Source organism: Podarcis cretensis, assembly GCF_951804945.1.
Source record: "Podarcis cretensis genome assembly, chromosome: 2".
Taxonomy (NCBI): Eukaryota; Metazoa; Chordata; class Lepidosauria; order Squamata; family Lacertidae; genus Podarcis; species Podarcis cretensis.
The window spans coordinates 57,160,247-57,180,689 of record NC_137171.1 but is presented as its reverse complement, the minus strand read 5'-3'; the positions used below and the strand labels follow the sequence as shown (position 1 = coordinate 57,180,689).

Here is a 20,443-nt window from a genome sequence, read left to right as displayed (position 1 = left end):
ATGGAAGATGGTGCAGGCTTGTTTTCTCCTGCTCTGAAGGGTAGGACCTGAACCAGTGGATCTGAGTTACAAGAAAGGAGATTCCGACTAAACTTCAGGAAGAACATTCTGACAGTAAGAGCTGCTCCAAGCTGGAACAGACTCCCTTGGGAGGTTATGGACTCTCCTTCCTTGGAGGTTTTTAAGCAGAGGTTAGATTGCCATCTGTCATGGCTACTTTAGTTGATATTCCTGCATTGCTGGGGGTTGGACTAGATGACCCTCAGGGTGCCTTCCAACTCCACAATTCTATGACTCTATGATTCTAACCGAAGTCTATGACATCTGGAGGTTGGGGAAGGCTGTTCCAAAATAAAATAAAATAAATAAAGCTATCAAACCACGATTCCCAATAGCATATCTTAACTAAAGTTATGAAAACTGCCAGGTGATGAATCACTTTAAACTATTTTTAAAGGACATCTACGCAAATGATATTTATAGTTTATGCCATCTTATCTGTTCTGCATGCCTTTCGTGTTAGCACCTTTCTGGAATGTTGATAGGCAAAAGCACACTGGAATAGGTTCTTGCTCCATTTGTCTGGTACCCTTGCCCCTCTGACTCTTTCCAACAGTCACCAAAGCTGTTCGCCTCAATGGAAAGTATAAGTGACATAATGCATCTAAGCACCTAGTACTGTTTAACAAGGGAAACATCCAATCCACTTGCTAACTAATGATCAAACTACACTTCGGCTTATAGTATTTATCATTTGGATTATATTGATGTAGGTGCAATGATTTACACTGCATAGGAAACCAGCCAGCATTAGGCTACTGTTAGGATGATCTTTGGGTTGGAATTAGGAACACTGTAGATTTTTACAAGTTAATATAATGGGGTGGTGGTTTAGGATTAGAAATTACATATTTGTTAATGGTCATTTGTAGAATTTGTGACTGAAAGTATGGCAAACTGAGGTGGGAATAATACAGGCATAGGCAAACCCGGCCCTCCAGATGTTTTGGGACTACAACTCCCATCATCCCTAGCTAACAGGACCAGTGGTCAGGGATGGTGGGAGTTGTAGTCCCAAAACATCTGGAGGGCTGTTTGCCTGTGCCTGGAATAATACAACACTATAGCACCTGGAAGAGTTGAATATCACAGGGATTGCTAAATTATCGGTTAGAACCCAACAGTGGATAATGAGACCTGTGGACTGAACACTTCCTCCTATGAAGGAGGGGAGAGGAATAAACAGTGACAATACTCACCATCACTAACAGTAAGCCAGTAGTTACTAACAAATGTTTGTGTTGTTTAAATCCAACTTCTCTCAAAAGGACTTAAATTGTGCACAGGATTGTAGCATTGCTAATGGATATGTAGCTCCCAGCATTTACAATGCCACTACAGCGTGTGATTCAATGGTTAGAGCTGTCAGACTAGGACCTTGGAGGTCAGGGTTCGAATCCTCACTCACCATGTACATCACTGGGTGACAATAGGCCAGTCACTGCCTCCTAGCCTAACCCACCTCACAGGGTTATTGTGGGGATAAAATAGGGGGGTGCATGCCAGCCACCTTGATAGCATTTGAGGAACGGCAGAATATAAAGGGGTTTCTAGAAAGGTGAGATATAAATAAGACCTATGTAGTTGGTTGCATTGAAATGCTGAGGCAGCAAGAATCAGGACCTACAGGCCACAATCTGCTCACCAAGGTTAAGTACCCTGCCCCTATATGGTTTGCTACCGTGTGCCCATATTCTGGGCTCTGAACTGGGGAAAATAGTTCCCATTTGCCTGGGCGAATCAGTGGACAAAGGAAGGTTAAGCCTTCAGTTGTCCCTCTAACTAATCTTCCCCTGCAAGTTCCAGTCTACTTCTGCATTGCTATTATCTTGTCAAATGTGGCTTTATGTTCCATGTTTGCCAAGATAACACAAAGTTGTGGCGACTGTTATACAGTGTTAGAATCCAAAGCAGACTTGGAACAAAGTCAGCTGGTGACATTTGATCCTCATCTGAAACTCTTACAGTCACAGTGCCTGCTGGTTAAGACCTCTCCCACTTTATTGTCATTACTCTGTAACAATCACCTAGGAAGGAAACATTAGCCAGCACAATAATTTCTATATGGAGTCTCACGATGTCTGGGAAGCCTCCCAAATTTAGCGAGACCCGACTGCTTTTCAACAGTCTTCTCTCGCCTCCAAGGAAGGAGGGTGTGACTCTCTCCAGCACCACAAAGACTCCCAACCTGAGATAGCTGTCGCAGGGGGCATGTGTCCCCTTTCTCCGGAGACTGAACTAGGCCTGGATCAAAGTTGCAAAGCCAGTGGCTAACTTTAGCGCCCATAGAAAGGTCTGGTTAATTGTGGGGGAAATACTGAGTTAGAGGAAGAGAATGAAAATCAGTGGCAAAACTATAACCTGGTTGCTAGGAATCCTGCTTCAATTCTTGAAGACTTTTCTAAAGACTAGAAATGAATTTGTCTTATTCCAAAGTTCAGATTGGCTTGTAAAATGCTTGATTATTTTATGTAGGGCAGAGGTGATGATGGGGAAGGACATAACTCCTGTCTCTGCCCAGAGACAGGCCACTCTTGCATTCCACATGTATAAATCTAAATTTACGAATGTGGTACCATCTTTTCCAACTAATGTTTAATATTACACAAGCTTATTACACTTGTGCCTTTTAAGGTGCAAGTGTAAAATCTGATCTGTTGGACTTGCCCATTAGCTTAGCAACAATTTGTAAAGACAGATGCACAAGTTATGGTCAAAAAAGCCTGGACTATGCGTATACTGTTTCACTGCCACATGGAAAGAAATAATGCATTCTGCAATAAGAACAGCAATAAAACCCAGGTTTTATTTGCTGCCTCTAGACACTCCTCTACCTTAACTTCTGGCTGTTCTCTACATGGCATGGCTGATTGCAAATGAAACTAAATTCAGTTTATTTTCATATGTATCTCCCACCTGTTAGTCCCTATTTTATTTTTGATCATTTGATTCAAAGTCAGATCTCTATTCAGGTTTTTTGCTTCCCTACTAAGGGACTTATCCAAGTCTCTCCCCCCCCCCCCCTTTGCTCTGAGGTTAAATTTTCAATAGTCAGGTCTTCCTCTTCCCTGTTTTTCAAAGCAATATAACAGCTCTTGATAGGTCTAATTAAATCATATATTGATGCTCTAACGATTCTACTGCTTTAATATTAAATGTAAAAACTTGCGGGGGGTGGCATTATCCTGCCAAAGTTAAGTACTTTTTAAGTTTCATTAATTTCAAATGGGAAAGTGAACCATGCACTTCAATGCCTCATAGTCAAATTAATAGGATTTAAACAGGTTTAACTTGGAGTAGAACAGGTCTTAGAAATTCAGATGGTGAGGTGTGTGTGTTGCGGAGCTGTTTTTTAAAAAGATACCATCAAAAAAGCACCCGTCCCAATTTCTATGAGCTTTACGCAGATAAACTTTCACCAGTTGATTATTTTAGGAAATAATCCTTATTATGGAGGAAGTCCCACCTAAACAAGATTAATCCACCAGGGTTACAACCACTAGTGTTCCAGGCACCGTTTCATAATCTTTCACTACAACACAAAATGCCTTAGGAAAAATGATAGAAGATTATATACATTCATTTTTAAATAGTGGTGTAGTACAGAGCTATCCCCCCCCCCAAAGAGCATAATTATTTCTACAGTATAAAATAGGACAACTTCAAATATATACACATATTTATTTAGCAAGTCTGCCACTGAAAAGAATGCCCAGATCATAGTATTTATTTCATACCTGGGAAGCATCTTTCTCCCTTAAGCAAGCTTCACTTTTCGGAATCTCTATAAACTCCTGTTAGGAGGACCAGCTGCCAACCCAGGTTAATAATAGAAATGAACCACATTCATCCAGAACCACAAGACTGTCAGGTGACAGACCGAGAGGACTGAATTTAACTGAAACAAAAGATGTTCCATGCTGTAGCACGAAAAGGAGAGGCGGGGGGGGGGACACGAGGACGAGGAGGGCAGCCTTAATCTTAAAAGGCAGGATTACAAAAAGAGAGAAGGGAAAAACCCTTGAAGAAAAGAAACAGGTCCCCGAAGCAGAATCCACGCGTTTGCCCAAGGATCCACATATGAACGCTGCCTTATAGTTTCATAACCGGGACCCCGCCTTTCCATTCTGTTGATCAGTCCAGAATTTTACTACAGCAAACACACTGCCTGTTTTTTCCAGCTCCTTTGTTTCCTCGGGGGTATTACTGCAGAGGACAGAAGATCAATCTAATTCATCAGCGAGCTAAGTGCCCCCTTGGCAGCCAATGCAGACTGTACATGCCAGTTTAATCTATCCTCCTCCTTTGGCGAAACCGATATGGGTTGAGACTCATGACCAGGGTCTCCTGGCAGCTGCGGCTGCAATTCCGCACCTCCGTGGTCCACGCTTGTCAGAAATTCAGACTGATCGAAGGGAGAAAGACAACAAAGCAGCCTCCTCTCTCGCGACCTCCCTCCTTTCCCCTCCTCTCATTTTCTACATTCCTTGGAGCTGCAGGATGCCTGCGTTCAACCCTCACTGACAAGCTCAGCCAGATGAGTGGAAAAGCAAGCCCTAATAGCCATCATGTGACCCGGAGCTGTCAGTATATGCCACCTGGATCTGCAATGAGCTTGCCAGCCAATCCCGGCTCTGCTTTAGATACATGCATGCAGATTTCACCATGAAAATAAGGCCATTAACCCATGTGGGGCTCTTGTTTGGGTGTCTGATTTATTATTTAGCACGAGTGGGGAAACTCTGCTTCTGATTATGCCTTCTTCTTCAAAGCTCTGGCACAGACCAGTGCAGCATGCCAGAAAAATTCAGTTTAAATATTTATTATTTTTCTCTCCCATGAAATCTTCACCCTCCGGCCCTCCCCAGACTGGATCTTCTATAGGAACAAAGGAGGCACTGTTTGCTCTCTAACGGCTCATTAATATTACAAGTGAAACCCCAGAAACTGCCACACACACACACACACACACACACACAATTGGATAGCAATGTACAGCTATAGACCCATTTAGAAATTGTGCCCAGCTTCCTTGCTGTAAACAAGGTTTCATAACTGCTCTTGGGGCAAAACACAAAGATAGAGGGAGGGCTGTTCTAGGAATGAAAAGCAAATCTTTTAGGCTTTGACTTAAAATCTTGGATGGAAGGAAAAGCGCAAGCCATGGGGTCCTGTGTCCTTGGCAGTACAATCCAACACACTCCTGTCTACAAAGAAGTAAGTCCTATTGAGTTCAATGGGGTTCACTGCCAATTAAGTAGGTGCATATGGGATTGCAGCCCCAAAGGTGGTATAGCCTATCTTTCCCAACCCTCTTTCACATTTCCTTAACTATGTATAACTTCAAGAGACAACATGAAAAGGTTAACGTGAGTAAAAGTAGTAATTCAGGATTGCTGGTTTTTTAAAGCTTGAAATGAGAGATTGTCAACAAATCTTTATCTTTTAAATATACATATATATAATTACATTGTCAAAAGAAAAATCAACCATATGCTTTAATACAAATTGCCCCCTTAAAACACCCCAAAAATATTTGTAAACATCTAATGCGGGGAATTAAAGACATAATTAATCTGACATCTGTTCTCAGAAACATATTTACCTAATAAGGTTAAAATACAATAAAACAGAGAAAGACATTTTAAAAAATGTTAAATGGCCATTTCCCCCTCAAAAAGGTATTCTGTAAAATGTCAATATTTTCTGTGAGAAGCCCTCCTTAACTTTTTACACATTATGGGACGGAATTTCCCAGGAGTCTAACACATTTTTAATTCACTTCACCAGTAGTTTTCCATCTGAGAACTCTGTGTGTATTTGCATTATGCCATTGATGGAGTCCTGAAGTCTTAAGATTCCACTTCAAGGGATTTCCTAACTCCTTTCGTGAATTCCACTGAAGAACAGCAAGTGCCTACAGAGAAGCCACATGGCGGAGGCTCCAAAGAACCATGTGATTAGTTTCTCACACAGAACTGGGGTTTGGGCATATCAAATAGCTCTCCCCACCATGCCATATGCCAAAGCGCTATTTGTTTGCTTCAGAGTTTTTATACTCTACCCTTCCTCCAGACTGGAGCACAGGCAAGCACACCACCTCGCTCCCGCAATTGAGGGGGTTGGGGCTGCGTGATGTAAGCACACTGTGCGCACACACCGTGGGGCATGCTGACATCAAGCACACATGCTACAGGGCGTGCTAACATGTTGTGTGCACACTCCGCATCTTGTGCACATGACATAAGCATGCCCTGCAGTGTGTCACACAGCTGCCACAGAAGTTTGGGGAAACCCGGCCCACTCCTTAAAATTTTGGGGGGAGCCCTTGGCTCCCTGTTTCCCCCTCCCCCCGATGGCACCTATGAGCATAGGGCAGATTACAACACAACATACAATACAGGCTCCGTTCTATCAACCTTCTTTGGTTTCACCAATTTTTCCTTACCTGATAATTTCCAAGTGTTATGTGATCTTTCACACAATGTAAAAACCACTTCTGGAAAGCTAGTGGAAGTTTAGTGCTCATTTCCATGTTATTTGCTTACACACACACACACACACACACACACACACACACACAAACTTTCTTCAACCCTGTTATCCAGGAAAATGGCGGGAGATTTGCTGTGTAATTTCACACGACCAAAATTGGGGCGGTACACCAGCATACAGTCCTTTCCTGCCATTTAAAATTTAGCAAAATATGGTAGTATATTGACTACAAAGTCACAACACAACAGGTAATACAATGCAAAAGAAATGACAGAATCTGGGATAGAAGTGCTAGGACTATACCCTGGAAAACAAACACAATAATTTCCACATCTGAATGCAACCATAAACAACCATAAAGAACGAAACAGAATGAAATTATGCCTCCATCATCATCATCACCACCATTATTATTATTATTATTACTATTACTATTTTAAAAGCCACACTGAGCCTAATCTCCAGACAGCATCAACACAATCAGGTTTTTAAAAAAGAGACCTGGACAAATACAATTTTGCCTGTCGTGTAAATCTAGGCCACATTCCCACCATACATTTAATGCACTATGAATTGTAGAATTGAAAGGAACCGTGAGGGTCATCTAACCCGTCCCTCTGCAATGCAGGAATCTTTTGCCCGACATGGGGCTTGAGCTCACAACCCTGAAATTAAGAGTCTAGTGGTCTGTGGACTGTGCTATCAGTGATACCACTTTGAACAGTTATGGCTTCCCCAAACGACTTCTGAGAGCTTTAGTTTGTAAAGGATGCTCAGGGCTGTTAGGAGCCCCAGTTCCCCTCACAGAACTACAGCTCCCAGAGTTCTCTGGCCTGACTCAGCAAAGCTCATTCTTAACAGGCACAATGCTGCCAAAGGTTAAAGTAAAGGTAAAGGTACCCCTGCCCGTACGGGCCAGTCTTGACAGACTCTGGGGTTGTGCGCCCATCTCACTCAAGAGGCCAGGGGCCAGCGCTGTCCGGAGACACTTCCGGGTCACGTGGCCAGCGTGACATCGCTGCTCTGGCGAGCCAGAGCCGCACACGGAAACGCCGTTTACCTTCCCGCTGGTAAGCGGTCCCTATTTATCTACTTGCACCCGGAGGTGCTTTCGAACTGCTAGGTTGGCAGGCGCTGGGACCGAGCAGCGGGAGCGCACCCCGCCGCAGGGATTCGAACCGCCGACCTTTCGATCGGCAAGCCCTAGGCGCTGAGGCTTTAACCCACAGCGCCACCTGCGTCCCTGCTGCCAAAGGTTAGAAATGTTTAATTCCCAATGAAATCAGTGGCACACAGAAGTGTTTAACTTTGGCTGCATTCTGTTAGGGAGGAAAACAAGCACAGCCTATATTCAGAGACACCTTAATTGCTAAAAGGAAACCCATGTTATCTGTGAGCATGTATCTTGCCCTCAAAAGATTAATGATGTCAAAAGTGACCTTTTCTCCAGGGAGCAATGTAATGGTGAGACGTTACTGAGCCCAGTGCATTATGTAAATATTTATTTACAGGAGTAAGTTTCCATATTACCTCACTTTGACACGCATAGACATAAAAGAGCTTTTTTAAGAAATCCAAAACACAACTGCTGTCTAGTAAGTGACCAGGAAACTATGTGAATGGATTTCTGCTAAAGCCTTAGGGAATGAAGACCAACCTCAAAAAAATGTAAACAGAGTAACCAACAGCAGAAAAGATGCAAAGGACATACAATTGTCCCAAAGAGTCTCCCAAATACTTAAAATAAGCTATGTGTTCTACCTGAACTTGACAGTTCAATGGCCTTGCTCTATTCTGCAATCCCCAAAAGTTCAAAAAGCAGTACTGGGAAAGGTTGAAACTGAGTTTATTTTCCTATCTCACAAGTTATCATTGGTGGATGCTAGAGAAGATACAGCTTTCTTTAAAGGTGTGTCGCTTAATGATGCATCTGTAAGTCAAAGATAGATAATCTAAAAATAAACTAGCCAAGAAAGAATTTGATATAAAGTTAAGCCACACTGGAGCGCCAGTGTTTGTTTTGTATCCAGTTCCCAATTGCAATCTATTATAAATAGACACCAAACAAGCCTACATAATACCAACTGGTACTGCAAGACAACAGAGCATTTTCCCCCCAGTCGAACAGTTATTTTATTGTGCACCCCCCAGCTATTCAGGGAGCTGAATAATCTTTCCCCAGAGCTATTAAAATGAAAGTGTGAATAGTACAGTGTTGTGTGCCTTTAACGGAAAGATTTTTGGGAAGGAAAAATACTAGTGCAAAATTCCTCTTGGGTCATTCTTGCTGAGGTTGTTATATCTGTGCATCTCACAATCACGGGGAAGAGGGACGCTTTGCCTGTCTCAAGATCAGATCCTGATATGTCTTGTTACATTTTAAAAAGAGTGCGCTCACTTTTCTTTGCAAGTTGGTTTTGTGTACAATTCAGTTGACTCTGTTTTAACTCATTGCTTGCCCTTCTGTTTTCATTTCCTAACTTGTTTTACCAGACAACAGTCACGCTGTCGGTAAAAAAAATAAAAAATAAATAAATAAATATTTTGTTGAGAAACAAGGGCAAAAGTGGACCAAATGAAGATGCAGGCATAGGTCCTTATAGTAAAGACCACCTGGCCCTCATTTACACAAACTACTATTCTTGTTTTCATAAGCAACAATTTGCATAAATGAGTTTAGTGGGGAGGTCAACAACGTTGCCACCTCTTGATCAGAACAGAGTTTATTTAACCCAGGGTTGGCACTGAGTGGACTTGTCTTTTATTACTAGAATCCCAAAATCTATCAACTCCAGCCAGGTGCAAAAAACATACAGTACAACTAGATTTAAAAAACATCCTCAGAGTGTGAACTCTTCCTTAAAGCACTGTGCATTAACAGTTTTGCTTCAGTGTAAAAGCATCACAAAAGACGTACACCCATGGAGCCCAACCCATGCAGCAGAGGTGGTCAGAACTGGAAAACCAACCTGTATGCAGAGGGATAATTTTACACACCCTGCAGCACAAGATTTGATCACTAATCAAATCTTATAGAGAAAATTGCCTTTCCTCCGAAAGTGATCTGGTTTAATGGAAGCCTGTGAGCTCTCCTTGGCTGTAATCTCTACCCATATAATTGATTAAAGGGACTGCACTTGTGACTGGGTGATAATTGAGAAGCAAATCAATCTCCAGACAAGTATTTGTCAGTCAGATTTGGAAAGAGACGGTTACAGAGTGTTGGTAAGTTGACACTATTAGAAGCACAGAATATGATACTAGCTCTTACATTTCAACCAGCACCACCAAACAAGAAGCAATATTGATGTTATTACTGCTACTACTACTACTAATAATAATAACAACAACAACAATTCTCAACTAAAATTTGCCATTTTAAAAATGACTGTGGACATCAGTTGCCTACTCTGTTAAGTCACTTGGATGTAAGTTGCCTGGAGACATTTTAGGTTAGAAGTGTCATAAGTCTAAATCACAACACCACCCCACATGTTTACCAAGCTGCAAAGGCATGAGGAAAGAGCAGCTGGAAAACAAGCCAAGCTTTGGAGATGCAAGTCATGGTTGGTCTGATCGTCTGTGGGCCAACTTATGGTTAGCTAAAAAAACCATCTCCATAGCTTAGCTTTATGGCCAGGCCATTCATCTCTCAAAAAACATCATCAACTTCAGCTTAATTGTTAAAGTTGTGGTTTCTCCCTTAAATTCAAAGTATTGTTCAATACAAATTGGAAAGAAACACCATCTTATTGTCTTTTCTCATCAAGTTTGGCACAAGACAGATTATAAACATGCAATCAAGTCTATGCTGTGCTCTTCAATTTTAAAAGCAACAATTAATGGAAGGTGGGATTTGAGTATATGCTGAAGATATATACATGGGTATATACTATACCCATATACATAGTTCATGGGTAGGCAATCCAAGGCCCGGGGGCCGGATGCAGCCCAATCGCCTTCTAAATCCGGCCCGCGGACGGTCCGGGAACCATCGTGTTTTTACATGAGTGGAATGTATCCTTTTATTTAAAATGCATTTCTGGGTTATTTGTGGGGCCTGCCTGGTGGTTTTACTTGAGTAGAATGTGTGCTTTTATTTAAAATGCATCTCTGGGTTATCTGTGGGGCATAGGAATTCATTCATATATATTTTTTCAAAATATAGTCTGGCCCCCCACAAGGTCTGAGGCACAGTGGACCGGCCCCCCTGCTGAAAAAGTTTGATGACCCCTGGTAGTTTATTGAAAGTATCCAACTAATAAAAGTGTATTGGTATCCTACTAAGGTTAATCAGACTTACATTTAAGTAAACACACCCCACATTGTCTTCATAACCAGAAGCAGACACAAGTCAAGGACTAAGGTGGGTATGTCAATCTTGAGCCATGTTAATTGGATGTGTTTCGTTAAAATGTCCTTTTGGTTTTAAGGTACATATATGATGATGTGGTATCATATTTTCCCTCATCAGTTCACAACTTTTCCTTCTACACATGTACAGCTCTCACTTTCCTTAGGCATACATTTATGCAAATAAACATGACAAGCTGATTTGAATACTCCACTCTTGGTCCATCAAACCACATTTTAACAATTGCAAACAACCATTGGGACTGGACCCTTCCTTGCCCCTCATCTTGGCTCCTTCTGTGGTTTAATGTCTATTTACTAACCAAGATCTTAAACTACAGCTTGAACTTAGTTTAAGATATTGGTTGCTAAAACTGGCATCCACCTAAAATTCCCTTTTTCAGGTGCAATGAAACCAGATGTTTAATTCAATCAGGATGTAAGCACCAATGGAGGGAGAAGGCAAGTGAAAGGGAGGGGTGAAGAGGCAGCGTGTGGTCCCATTGCTTGAAATGGTTGCTAAACTACGGCCTAGTAAGCCAGGATCCGAGCACCCAAGTGTATGAACCAAGTGCTCTCCTATATAGTTGGCAGTTGTTCCTATGATTAAACGGCCAGTTCTTTTTCCAGATGCTGTGGTCATGGTTGTTGTTTTTTTAACAGTTGCCTCCCAAATTGTTTATCTTTGTGTGTGGTCAAAGAAAATACATGGTGAAAACCAGGCCACAATTCACTGACTGAGGACTGAGATAAAAGTTATTGAGGACTTCTGGGTTAGCGCGATCGGCTAATGGCGGATTCCCTCCGAGCTCCGGAGGGAATCGGCTCTGCTGAAGACGGGTCTTACTGCGCCGGTGACGCGGGGACCCTTAGAAACCGCAGGCGCGGAAGCCTGCGGACTTGGTGACTCAGCGGGCACCTTTAAGCGCCTTCCCCGACCCACGAAGAGCCTTTTTAAAGGCTACGGAGAGGGTACGGGGAGCGGCGTGGTGCTGTGAGTAGACCGCTACTTCAGTGGAGCGAAGCCGCGTTGCCATGGTCGGAGAGCGCTGACTTTTTTCCCAAAATTCGGACTGGAAAACGAACAACCCGTGAGTAGAATGGAATCTGGACTATAAAATTTATACCTTTGAATTCGGTACAACCGGGGGATGTGCTAAAGGGAAGTCCGCACCCCCCCAACCTACAAACAATCTAAAGCAAGGATCGGAGAACTAAGGTGGAGAGTACTGTTTTTGGTGTCAGATAAAAGATATTTCCAAGAACTTGACAGGAGAAGTCTTTGTGCTGGAGAGAAAGTGAGGAATTTTGGAAGCTTTTGTGTAAACTCCCCCCCCCCGAACCCGGGAGCGTCCTGTGTGTGAGCCAGAGGAAAAAGAATAAGGAGTTTGACAGCTGTCAAAGGAGCTGTCAAACGGGCGGTTAAAGTTAAGAATTTTGTTATTTAATGACTCTCTGAATTAAAAGTGTTGCATTTGAATTGAGGTGGTTGGAAACAACGTAGCTATAAACAACAAAGTAACGGACTGTTGGAAAAAGGACTATCAAGCAATTGGAATCCCCCTAGGGGGAACTAGAGACATTACAATGGCTGCAGAGGGAAAATTACTAGCAGAGATAGAAAAAATGTTTTTTCTCGTGGGAATCCTGCAAGAGCAGAGTACGGCTATGAATAAAGAACTTATGACCTTGAACTCTAAAACAAACAACTCTGCTGAATGCATAAAGGATTTGACTGATAAGGAATATGCAGCTGAACCAGAAGAGACATTTTTGGAATTGGTGGAGAGGAAAGAAGGAGTGGAAAAATCACAGGAAAATACCAACCAGAAGCCTATATTGTCAGGAAATAAAGAAGAAGATCTTCGGATTACAAATCTGCGAAAGATGAGAAAGATGAAGGAGGAAGTCCCTGGAGTACCCGGAACACTGGAATCTAAAAGAATAAAGAAATATGATTGGGACTTCCTCTTTGAATATGGGAGATCAGCTGACCTTTTGCAGCAATTGCTTTTAAGTATTTTGGATGGAAGAAAATTGGATGTGACTGTGACAGAACTCCTTCGAGACCTGAGGACCAACAAAAAGGGTTACCAACAAAATCGGCAGAGAGAGACAGACAGAGACTTGAAGGCCTCGGATGTGAGGAATCCGGGCTAGGAACTGTTTTTGTGGACATTTGCTTGGGAAGGGATGGAAACCGGGGTAGGGAGGGAGGGGAGAACAGAATTTCAAAATTTTATGATTTTTGTATTTGGCCATTATGACATATAACTAACTAATATATGAAGAGAGAAATTCTTGGAAGGGAAATTAGGTCGACCTTAGAAAAAGGATTTAATGTTTATAACAGAATTGGATAAGTTAAATGTGGATAAGTAAAAAGAGTTAAGTTCAAAAGTAACAATAATGTGATAAAGATGAGAGACAAGAACTTGCTGAATTAATTATTGGAATTGGGATGTATGAAGAGGGGGTGGGGGGAAGTCAGGGAAAGGGGGTAAAGAAAGTAAGTGTATGAAATTATACATGTTTTGGTTTTGTTTTTATTTTTGTTTTGTGTGTGTATATAAAATGTGAAAACCTAATAAAAATTTTATAAAAAAAAAAAAAAAAGATAAAAGTTATTGAAAACCTCCACTGAGAAAGCTGGTGTTTTTCTTCTACAGTGGTACCTCAGGTTACGAACTTAATTCATTTCAGAAGTCTGTTCTTAACCCAAAGCGTTTTTAACCCGAGGCGCCCGTTCCCTACATAGGCTTTCCACAGCCCCAGAAGCGGATATGTGCATTGCAAAGTTCGCAACCTGGAGCACCTGCTTCCGGGTTTGCGGAGTTCGTAACCTGAAGCGTTCATAAGTAGGATTTGAACACTAACAGTCACAAATTAAGTTTTGCAAGTCCCAGTCTTCAGGGCTGGGTGGAAAGCAAAAACAAAGCAGCAATCCAGCCCCTGTGTACCACAACTGTCAGAAATGCATAAAACATGCATTATATCAAGTCAGCCCACTGCTCCATTAGATCAGTGGCTCTCTAGGGCAGGGATGGGGAACCAGATGTTGTTGGACTCCCAATTCCCATCAGGCCCAGACAAGATGGCAATAATCAGGGATGGTGGAAGCTAGAGACCAGAAGCATTTGGAGGGTTACAGTTTCCTCACTTCTGCTCTAGAGTTTCAGATAAGTCTTTTCCAACCCTAGCTGCAGTTGTCATGAATTGAAGCTGGAACCTTTGGCATGCAACTTTTGTGCTCTGCTGTTAAGCTAGAGACTTCCAGACTCTTTTCAACCACACTGGAGACAAGGCATAAGTTACAGGAAAATCGGTTTCCAGGTGGAGAAATCGAAACTAGAAACAGAATTGTTAGAACCCAATACTAAGAATTTATCAAGAATGTATAACTTGCTGTTGAAGTGGAATACAATAGATGAGACAGTGAAGCCAGCTATGATTAGATGGGCACAGGACATAGGTCATGACATTATGTTTGCTGACTGGGAGCAGTTATGGACCACAGGTATTAAATTCACGGCATGTAATGCCTTACGAGAAAACATTATGAAAATGATTTACAGGTGGTACATGACTCCAGTCAAGCTTGCGAAGATTTATCATTTGCCCAATAACAAATGTTGGCAATGTAAAGAGACTGAAGGTACCTTCTTCCACCTTTGGTGGATCTGCCCAAAGATTAAGGCCTTCTGGGAAATGATTTATAATGAGATTAAGAAAGTACTTAAATGCACCTTTCATAAGAAACCAGAGGCATTTCTCTTGGGTATGGTCGGCCAGCTGGTGCCGAGGAAGGATAAAAATTTCTTTTTGTACGCTACTACGGCAGCAAGGATTCTTCTAGCAAAGTATTGGAAAACACAAGAGCTACCCACGCTGGAGGAATGGCAGGCGAAAGTGATCAATTTTATGGGACTGGCAGAAATGACCGGCAGAATCCGCGACCAAGAGAAAGAGACTGTGGAAGAAGATTGGAAGAAGTTTAAAATATATCTTAAGAGTTACTATAAAATTGAGGAGTGCTAAAATGCTAAGGGAGAGGAAGACGTAGAATTACAGCGGTAAATTTTCTTTGATTTAGGGTGAAATTGAAAAGGAGAATGAATTTATATTTAATTGGCTAAAAGGGTTGTTGAATATTTGTAAAAAAAAAGGATGCAAAAAGGGGAAGGTATGGGGAAGTCCGAGAAAAGAGGCTTATGGAAATAAGGTTAATAAATTATGATTTTTTGTGTTTGTTTCCATGTTGTTTTTGTTGTGTTTGTTAAAAATTGGAAAATTAATAAAAAAATTTATTAAAAAAAAAAAAAAGACAAGGCATAAGTTCCCACAAGCCCACACTTAAGAGATCCAATGCAAGGAGAAACTCTGTTGTTTGTTTCTGCTTTCATTGCCATGGTTACTGCCAGAAGGCACATAAAAACTTATGTGTGGTACCTGTAACCATCTGGAAGAGATGCCTGACTCCTTGGACCACATGGCTAAACCCAGCCTGCCCATCTCATCAGATTGTGAAACAGCTGCAAAAGTACAGCAACCTTGGGTTTAATTATATGGTTAGAGGCTGGAGGCAACCACCCATCTCCACTCACGTGGTTACAGATGTCACATAGTAATATTTGAAGCGACTTCAAATCTCTCGCAGTATTGCACATTGCAGAGAAAGGAAGGCAAATGGAATTCTGAATGGAATGCAAAACCCACCACCAATTCTCTGCTACAGAGGTCTTCAATATACATTACCTCCACAGTATTTCTTTCCCAGCTGATGGCACTCGCAGAACAACAGCCAAGGAAAAAGATTATATAGGACACCGAGGGAAATATGGGGTATGATGACCACTGGTTCATTGAGCTAGTGGCTGCAGGCATATTGCATACAATATGTAACTGGACCCAACCATTATGCATTCATAGGCACACCAGAGCTGGAGTGAGCATGAAAATAGTTGCATTGTCATGTGTCTGACCTGTGCATGCATGTGTTTATCTTACTTTAAGAGCCCGTACTTCAAGACACTGTCCTGGTGCAACCTCCTATGAACCAATGAGGATTTGCTTCAAGAACTTGAAGGCTCTTGTTCGCAGCAGGAGATGCTTGGGGGCAACTCATTTGGCTAAGGGGAGAAATAAATAATCAAGGGCAAGCTTCTCCACCTGCTTTGCCCCAACCCTGCCTGGGAGGAGGATCTGCTACTTTAGTATTTGCTCTTGCTCTCTCAACATTTTTGTGAGGAATGTTCTTTGCCTTTTTGGCAGCGACACAAATGTATTTGGTTTTAATACTTATGAAATGCTAAGACTTTGTTTTGAATTTTTATCACTTGTATTGTTTGCCTTTCCATGTTTATTCTTTGTAGGTCCTCTTGGAGGTGGTTTACAAAAAAATAAAAAATAAAAAGCAGCATGGTTTTTGAAATGACCCTAGTTCTGCTGGAACTGGTGAACCATGTTTACTTTTCTGGAATCAGTTCTCTTAGGTACTAGGTAAAGGTAAAGGTAAAGGTACCCCTGCCCGTACGGGCCAGTCTTGACAGACTCTGGGGTTGTGCGCCCATCTCACTTAAGAGGCCAGGGGCCAGCGCTGTCCGGAGACACTTCCGGGTCACGTGGCCAGCGTGACATCGCTGCTCTGGCCAGAGCCAGAGCCAGAGCCGCACACGGAAACGCCATTTACCTTCCTGCTGGTAAGCGGTCCCTATTTATCTACTTGCACCCGGAGGTGCTTTCGAACTGCTAGGTTGGCAGGCGCTGGGACCGAGCAGCGGGAGCGCACCCCGCCGCAGGGATTCGAACCGCCGACCTTTCGATCAGCAAGTCCTAGGCGCTGAGGCTTTAACCCACAGCGCCACCTGCGTCCCTAGGTACTAGACAGGGCAGCAAAATGGTATGGTGGGAAAGGTTCTTGGGAGCCATTTACAAGTCCCTGAAACTATATACAAGGATGCTCAATTATGTGGACTTTTCTGGCATTGCTAGATTGACCTTAGTTTTTCTCTGCACTGATAAAGTTAATCAGTGGATTTGGGGCAGAGGTGGTGACTGAAGAGAGGGAGGAATTAAAGAGACAGCATTTGGTTGCCACCCAAGCTTTCAGGCACAAGGATGAAGCAAGTGGCAAGCAGGGTGCTTCCAAGGTTTACAACATGCAGCCTATGAGTCCTGGTTGACTCTGTCCCTCATGTGACTGCCTCATTAGGTGTTGATTCATTCAGTCATGAGACACAATGAGACTTGAGCAAACAAGGATGCAAGGTCTAACCTCAAAGGAATGGCAATGCCTGTTCTGCCAGTTTATTGTATTAAGGGAATACAGAAGAGGAAAATTCAGTGAATGGATTGCAACTTCAGCTGTTGTTTCAAACAAATCCCTGAAACAGCCATATCCTCTTGCCTGGAAAAACTCCTCCTTTTATTCTTGATTCACCATTTATTAATTGATTTGCTTGAACTGTACAGTCGGGCTTCAGGCTCTTTGTCTGCAGTCCTATACACACTTTCTGGGGAGTATGCCCCACTGAACACAGGGAGACTTACTTCTCTGCTAAAACATGCACAGGGCCACACTATTTCTTTACTATGCCCTTCACTTCCCTAAGGCTCAAAATGTTTTATACTATTTGACTAGCAAAAGATGCCGGGTTTTGCTAATTATAGGAAAAATAAGAGGTAACTGCACAAGCCTCCTTGACCTCAACACAACAAATGTCCCTCAGTTTTGTTGGAACTCCAAGCAGCCTTTTGCTCCCAGTTATGGAGCAAAGGATGTGTGGAAAATAAAAGAAGAGGACCCGCTGCAGTTTAGGAATGTGCTGGCTTCTCCTCCCACTAAACTTCTCAGGACTTAAGAGAAGCATTTCCATTTGGCTGGAGTATTTGCCCAGCATTTGAACATTCTGATTGGGTCATGTGTAGTTATTCTGATTGTGCGATTTGGAAGTTCTGGATGCAGGACTTAGGAATGTTTTAGCACAGAAGTTTAGACACACAACAGTTCCTCCAGTAATAGTCCTGTCTGAGCGAACCTAGATGTTAGTAAAAAACCAGAACGGCCATCTAATCCCCTCCCCTGTAACAAATGGTAACAAAAATGGGTGCTGTGACAGTATCGCAGCATGTACCTCTTTGCACCCATGATGCAAAAAGAGGGGAAGGGGGCTACATGATGACCCTAGTGGCCAATGACAGCCAAGAAGCAGGTTGACAGACTTTTCAGGTCATGGAATTAGTCTCCCCAGCTATTCTCAACCTTGGGTCCCTATATGTTGTTGAACTACAACTCCCATCATTCCTAGCCAGCATGGCCAGTGGTCAGGGATGGTGGGAGTTGTAGAACATCTGGGGACCCAAGGTTGAGAAAGGCTGAACTGGACATTCCTGAGCTGTAACTGCATCACTGCCAGGGAGCCCAGCTCCCACAGTAACTTGGCTGGGGAAAATTCAGCTCTCTGGTTGTCCACTGCTGGGCTATATAAAAGATATAATAGCACAAATCACCATCAAGCATGACAATACAGGCAGGAAGCAGAATGCCACAAGACTTTGCACTTACCAAATGTCCAAACGAGCAAAATGTTTTTGTTTTTGTTGCAAAAAAAACCAAATCAAAACAAAACAAAACAAAAACAAAAATTCCCATGGGACGTGTAGTACAGACAGGTTGATGTGGACACCCTACTGGTGTAAATGTCAGTAACTGATCTTGCAAGCAACAAACAAAACACAAGTTATCATCTAGACTTACCCTTATCTGGTAGATGTGCAGGTGGGAAAATAAATTTAAATAACTAACTTCCCTGGACTTCAGTAACTTAATGCCATATGTGACACTAAGGTAGCAATGCTATATACACTTTCAACTCAACTACTGAATAGCTTAAACTTCCACTATTAACCACTCAGCTTCCCCAGAAGAGGAAACTTTGACTCTTTTCCAATTTAAGATATTGTGAGTGACCTGAAACTATTTTGGGTAAGATTAATATAGCACAGACACAGAAAGAAAGTACTTAGTTTAGTGTTATGCAACCTTAAGGACATCAGAATAAGCCAAGAACAAGTGACATCATACGGAGGAGCACATAGCCAAGAACAAAGTCAAAACATTCAATCCTACAAAATCCCAACAATCTAGAACCAGCAGACCATTTATATATTTTTTCCTATAACGCTATGATTATCCATCATGATGTTCACTTGAGAAGTAGGACATACGCTTAGTGGCATTTTTGTCATTTCCTGAGTTCTGGTTTAAAGAACCCTAAAAAAAACAAGGTCACACTGGTAGCAAAGGCTGTTTAGTTATCCACTTGAAGATCAAGCCTCTTGAAAGCCCAGAGTTAGAAAATTCAAAAGCACCAAGCCTGTGTTGGTGTGTGGTTTGGACCCACACAGATCCTGAAATATGCTATTCCCCCCAGAGTTCCTTGGGAAGAAGGACTGACTGTTAAACCACTCTGAGAATTGTAGCTCTATGATGGGAATAGTGGTTTCCTAACAATTCTCAGCACCTTTAACAGAACTCAGGGCCCAGAATTCTTTGGGGGGTTTCACATGGTTTAAATGTATGGTGCAGATGCAACCTATATATCAAAATCATCAAATTTCACTACATCTCATGCATGTCAATGTTTACAAAAATATGCTTCAGCAAATAACCAGTTTCAACCTAGTTTTATCATTATGGGTGACATTCACCAAGGCACTTTAAGAACTGCACTTCCCTCTATGTAACAATTACCATTTGCAGAATAAAAAACTGTTTCCATATGTAAAATGTAACCATACCACACCCATTTCTGTGACCACAGCAGGAGGCTGCTCAAAGCAATGTCATCTCAGGCCAACATGCTATTATTGACTTCACAAGACACTCATGGCTATGGCAGCTCCTAGCAGTCTTTTCTTCCTCCCTCTCCTGAGCACCAGGGCAGGCAATTTTGAGAGCTGCTGGCATCAGTTCTCAGGAAATGTGATGGGGTTCACATGAAAAAGCGACTCACTGTATTCCTAGGGAAAGCAGCAGGATATTTAGCTTTCCTGTCACCACAGCTTAGAAACACCAGCAGAGCAGGGTTTTCCTGGCCATTTGAGGGCAGACAGGAAACCCCAAGAAAGCTGCTGGCACCGCTATGCTGTGGAAAGCAAAACAAAGCCACGACAAGGAGCTGTTCATATGGTAGTGTTAATGGGGGCAAGGCAAGACAGCACAGAGGCAGGAACAGTTTGAAGGTCAGTGGTTGAGCGTGTAAAAGATCCCAGATTCAATCCCTTGCATCTCCAGGTATGGCTGAGAGTGACTCCTGTCTGAAACCCTGGAATGTGATCGCCAGTCAGTGTCAACAATACTGAGGCCTGACAGGCCGATGGATCTGACTTGGCATAGGGGCAGCTTCCTATGACCGTCACGCCTCTCGCGAAACTCTGGATGTTTTCTTTTCCGTCTTTCAAAAGGATTTGGATGACATAATTACTCTGTGCCCCCATTATACTGGGCCGAAGCAGCGCATCGCTTAAAGAGCAT

General features: G+C 42.5%; 1 protein-coding gene across 4 annotated transcripts in view; it reads right to left on the bottom strand.

Moving 5' to 3' along the window:
- Positions 1-20,443, bottom strand: part of FNIP1 (folliculin interacting protein 1) — a 90,579-nt gene that overhangs the window by 52,490 nt on the left and 17,646 nt on the right. The window contains exon 1 of one of the 4 annotated variants that reach the window (XM_079968093.1): positions 3,798-4,594. The exons of the other annotated variants lie outside the window; for them this stretch is intronic. Within the exon in view, the coding sequence (XP_079824219.1) occupies positions 3,798-3,808 (11 nt within the window). The 5' untranslated portion in view covers positions 3,809-4,594. Of the gene's footprint in view, positions 1-3,797; positions 4,595-20,443 lie in introns of those variants that run through there. 4 annotated transcript variants of the gene reach the window in all.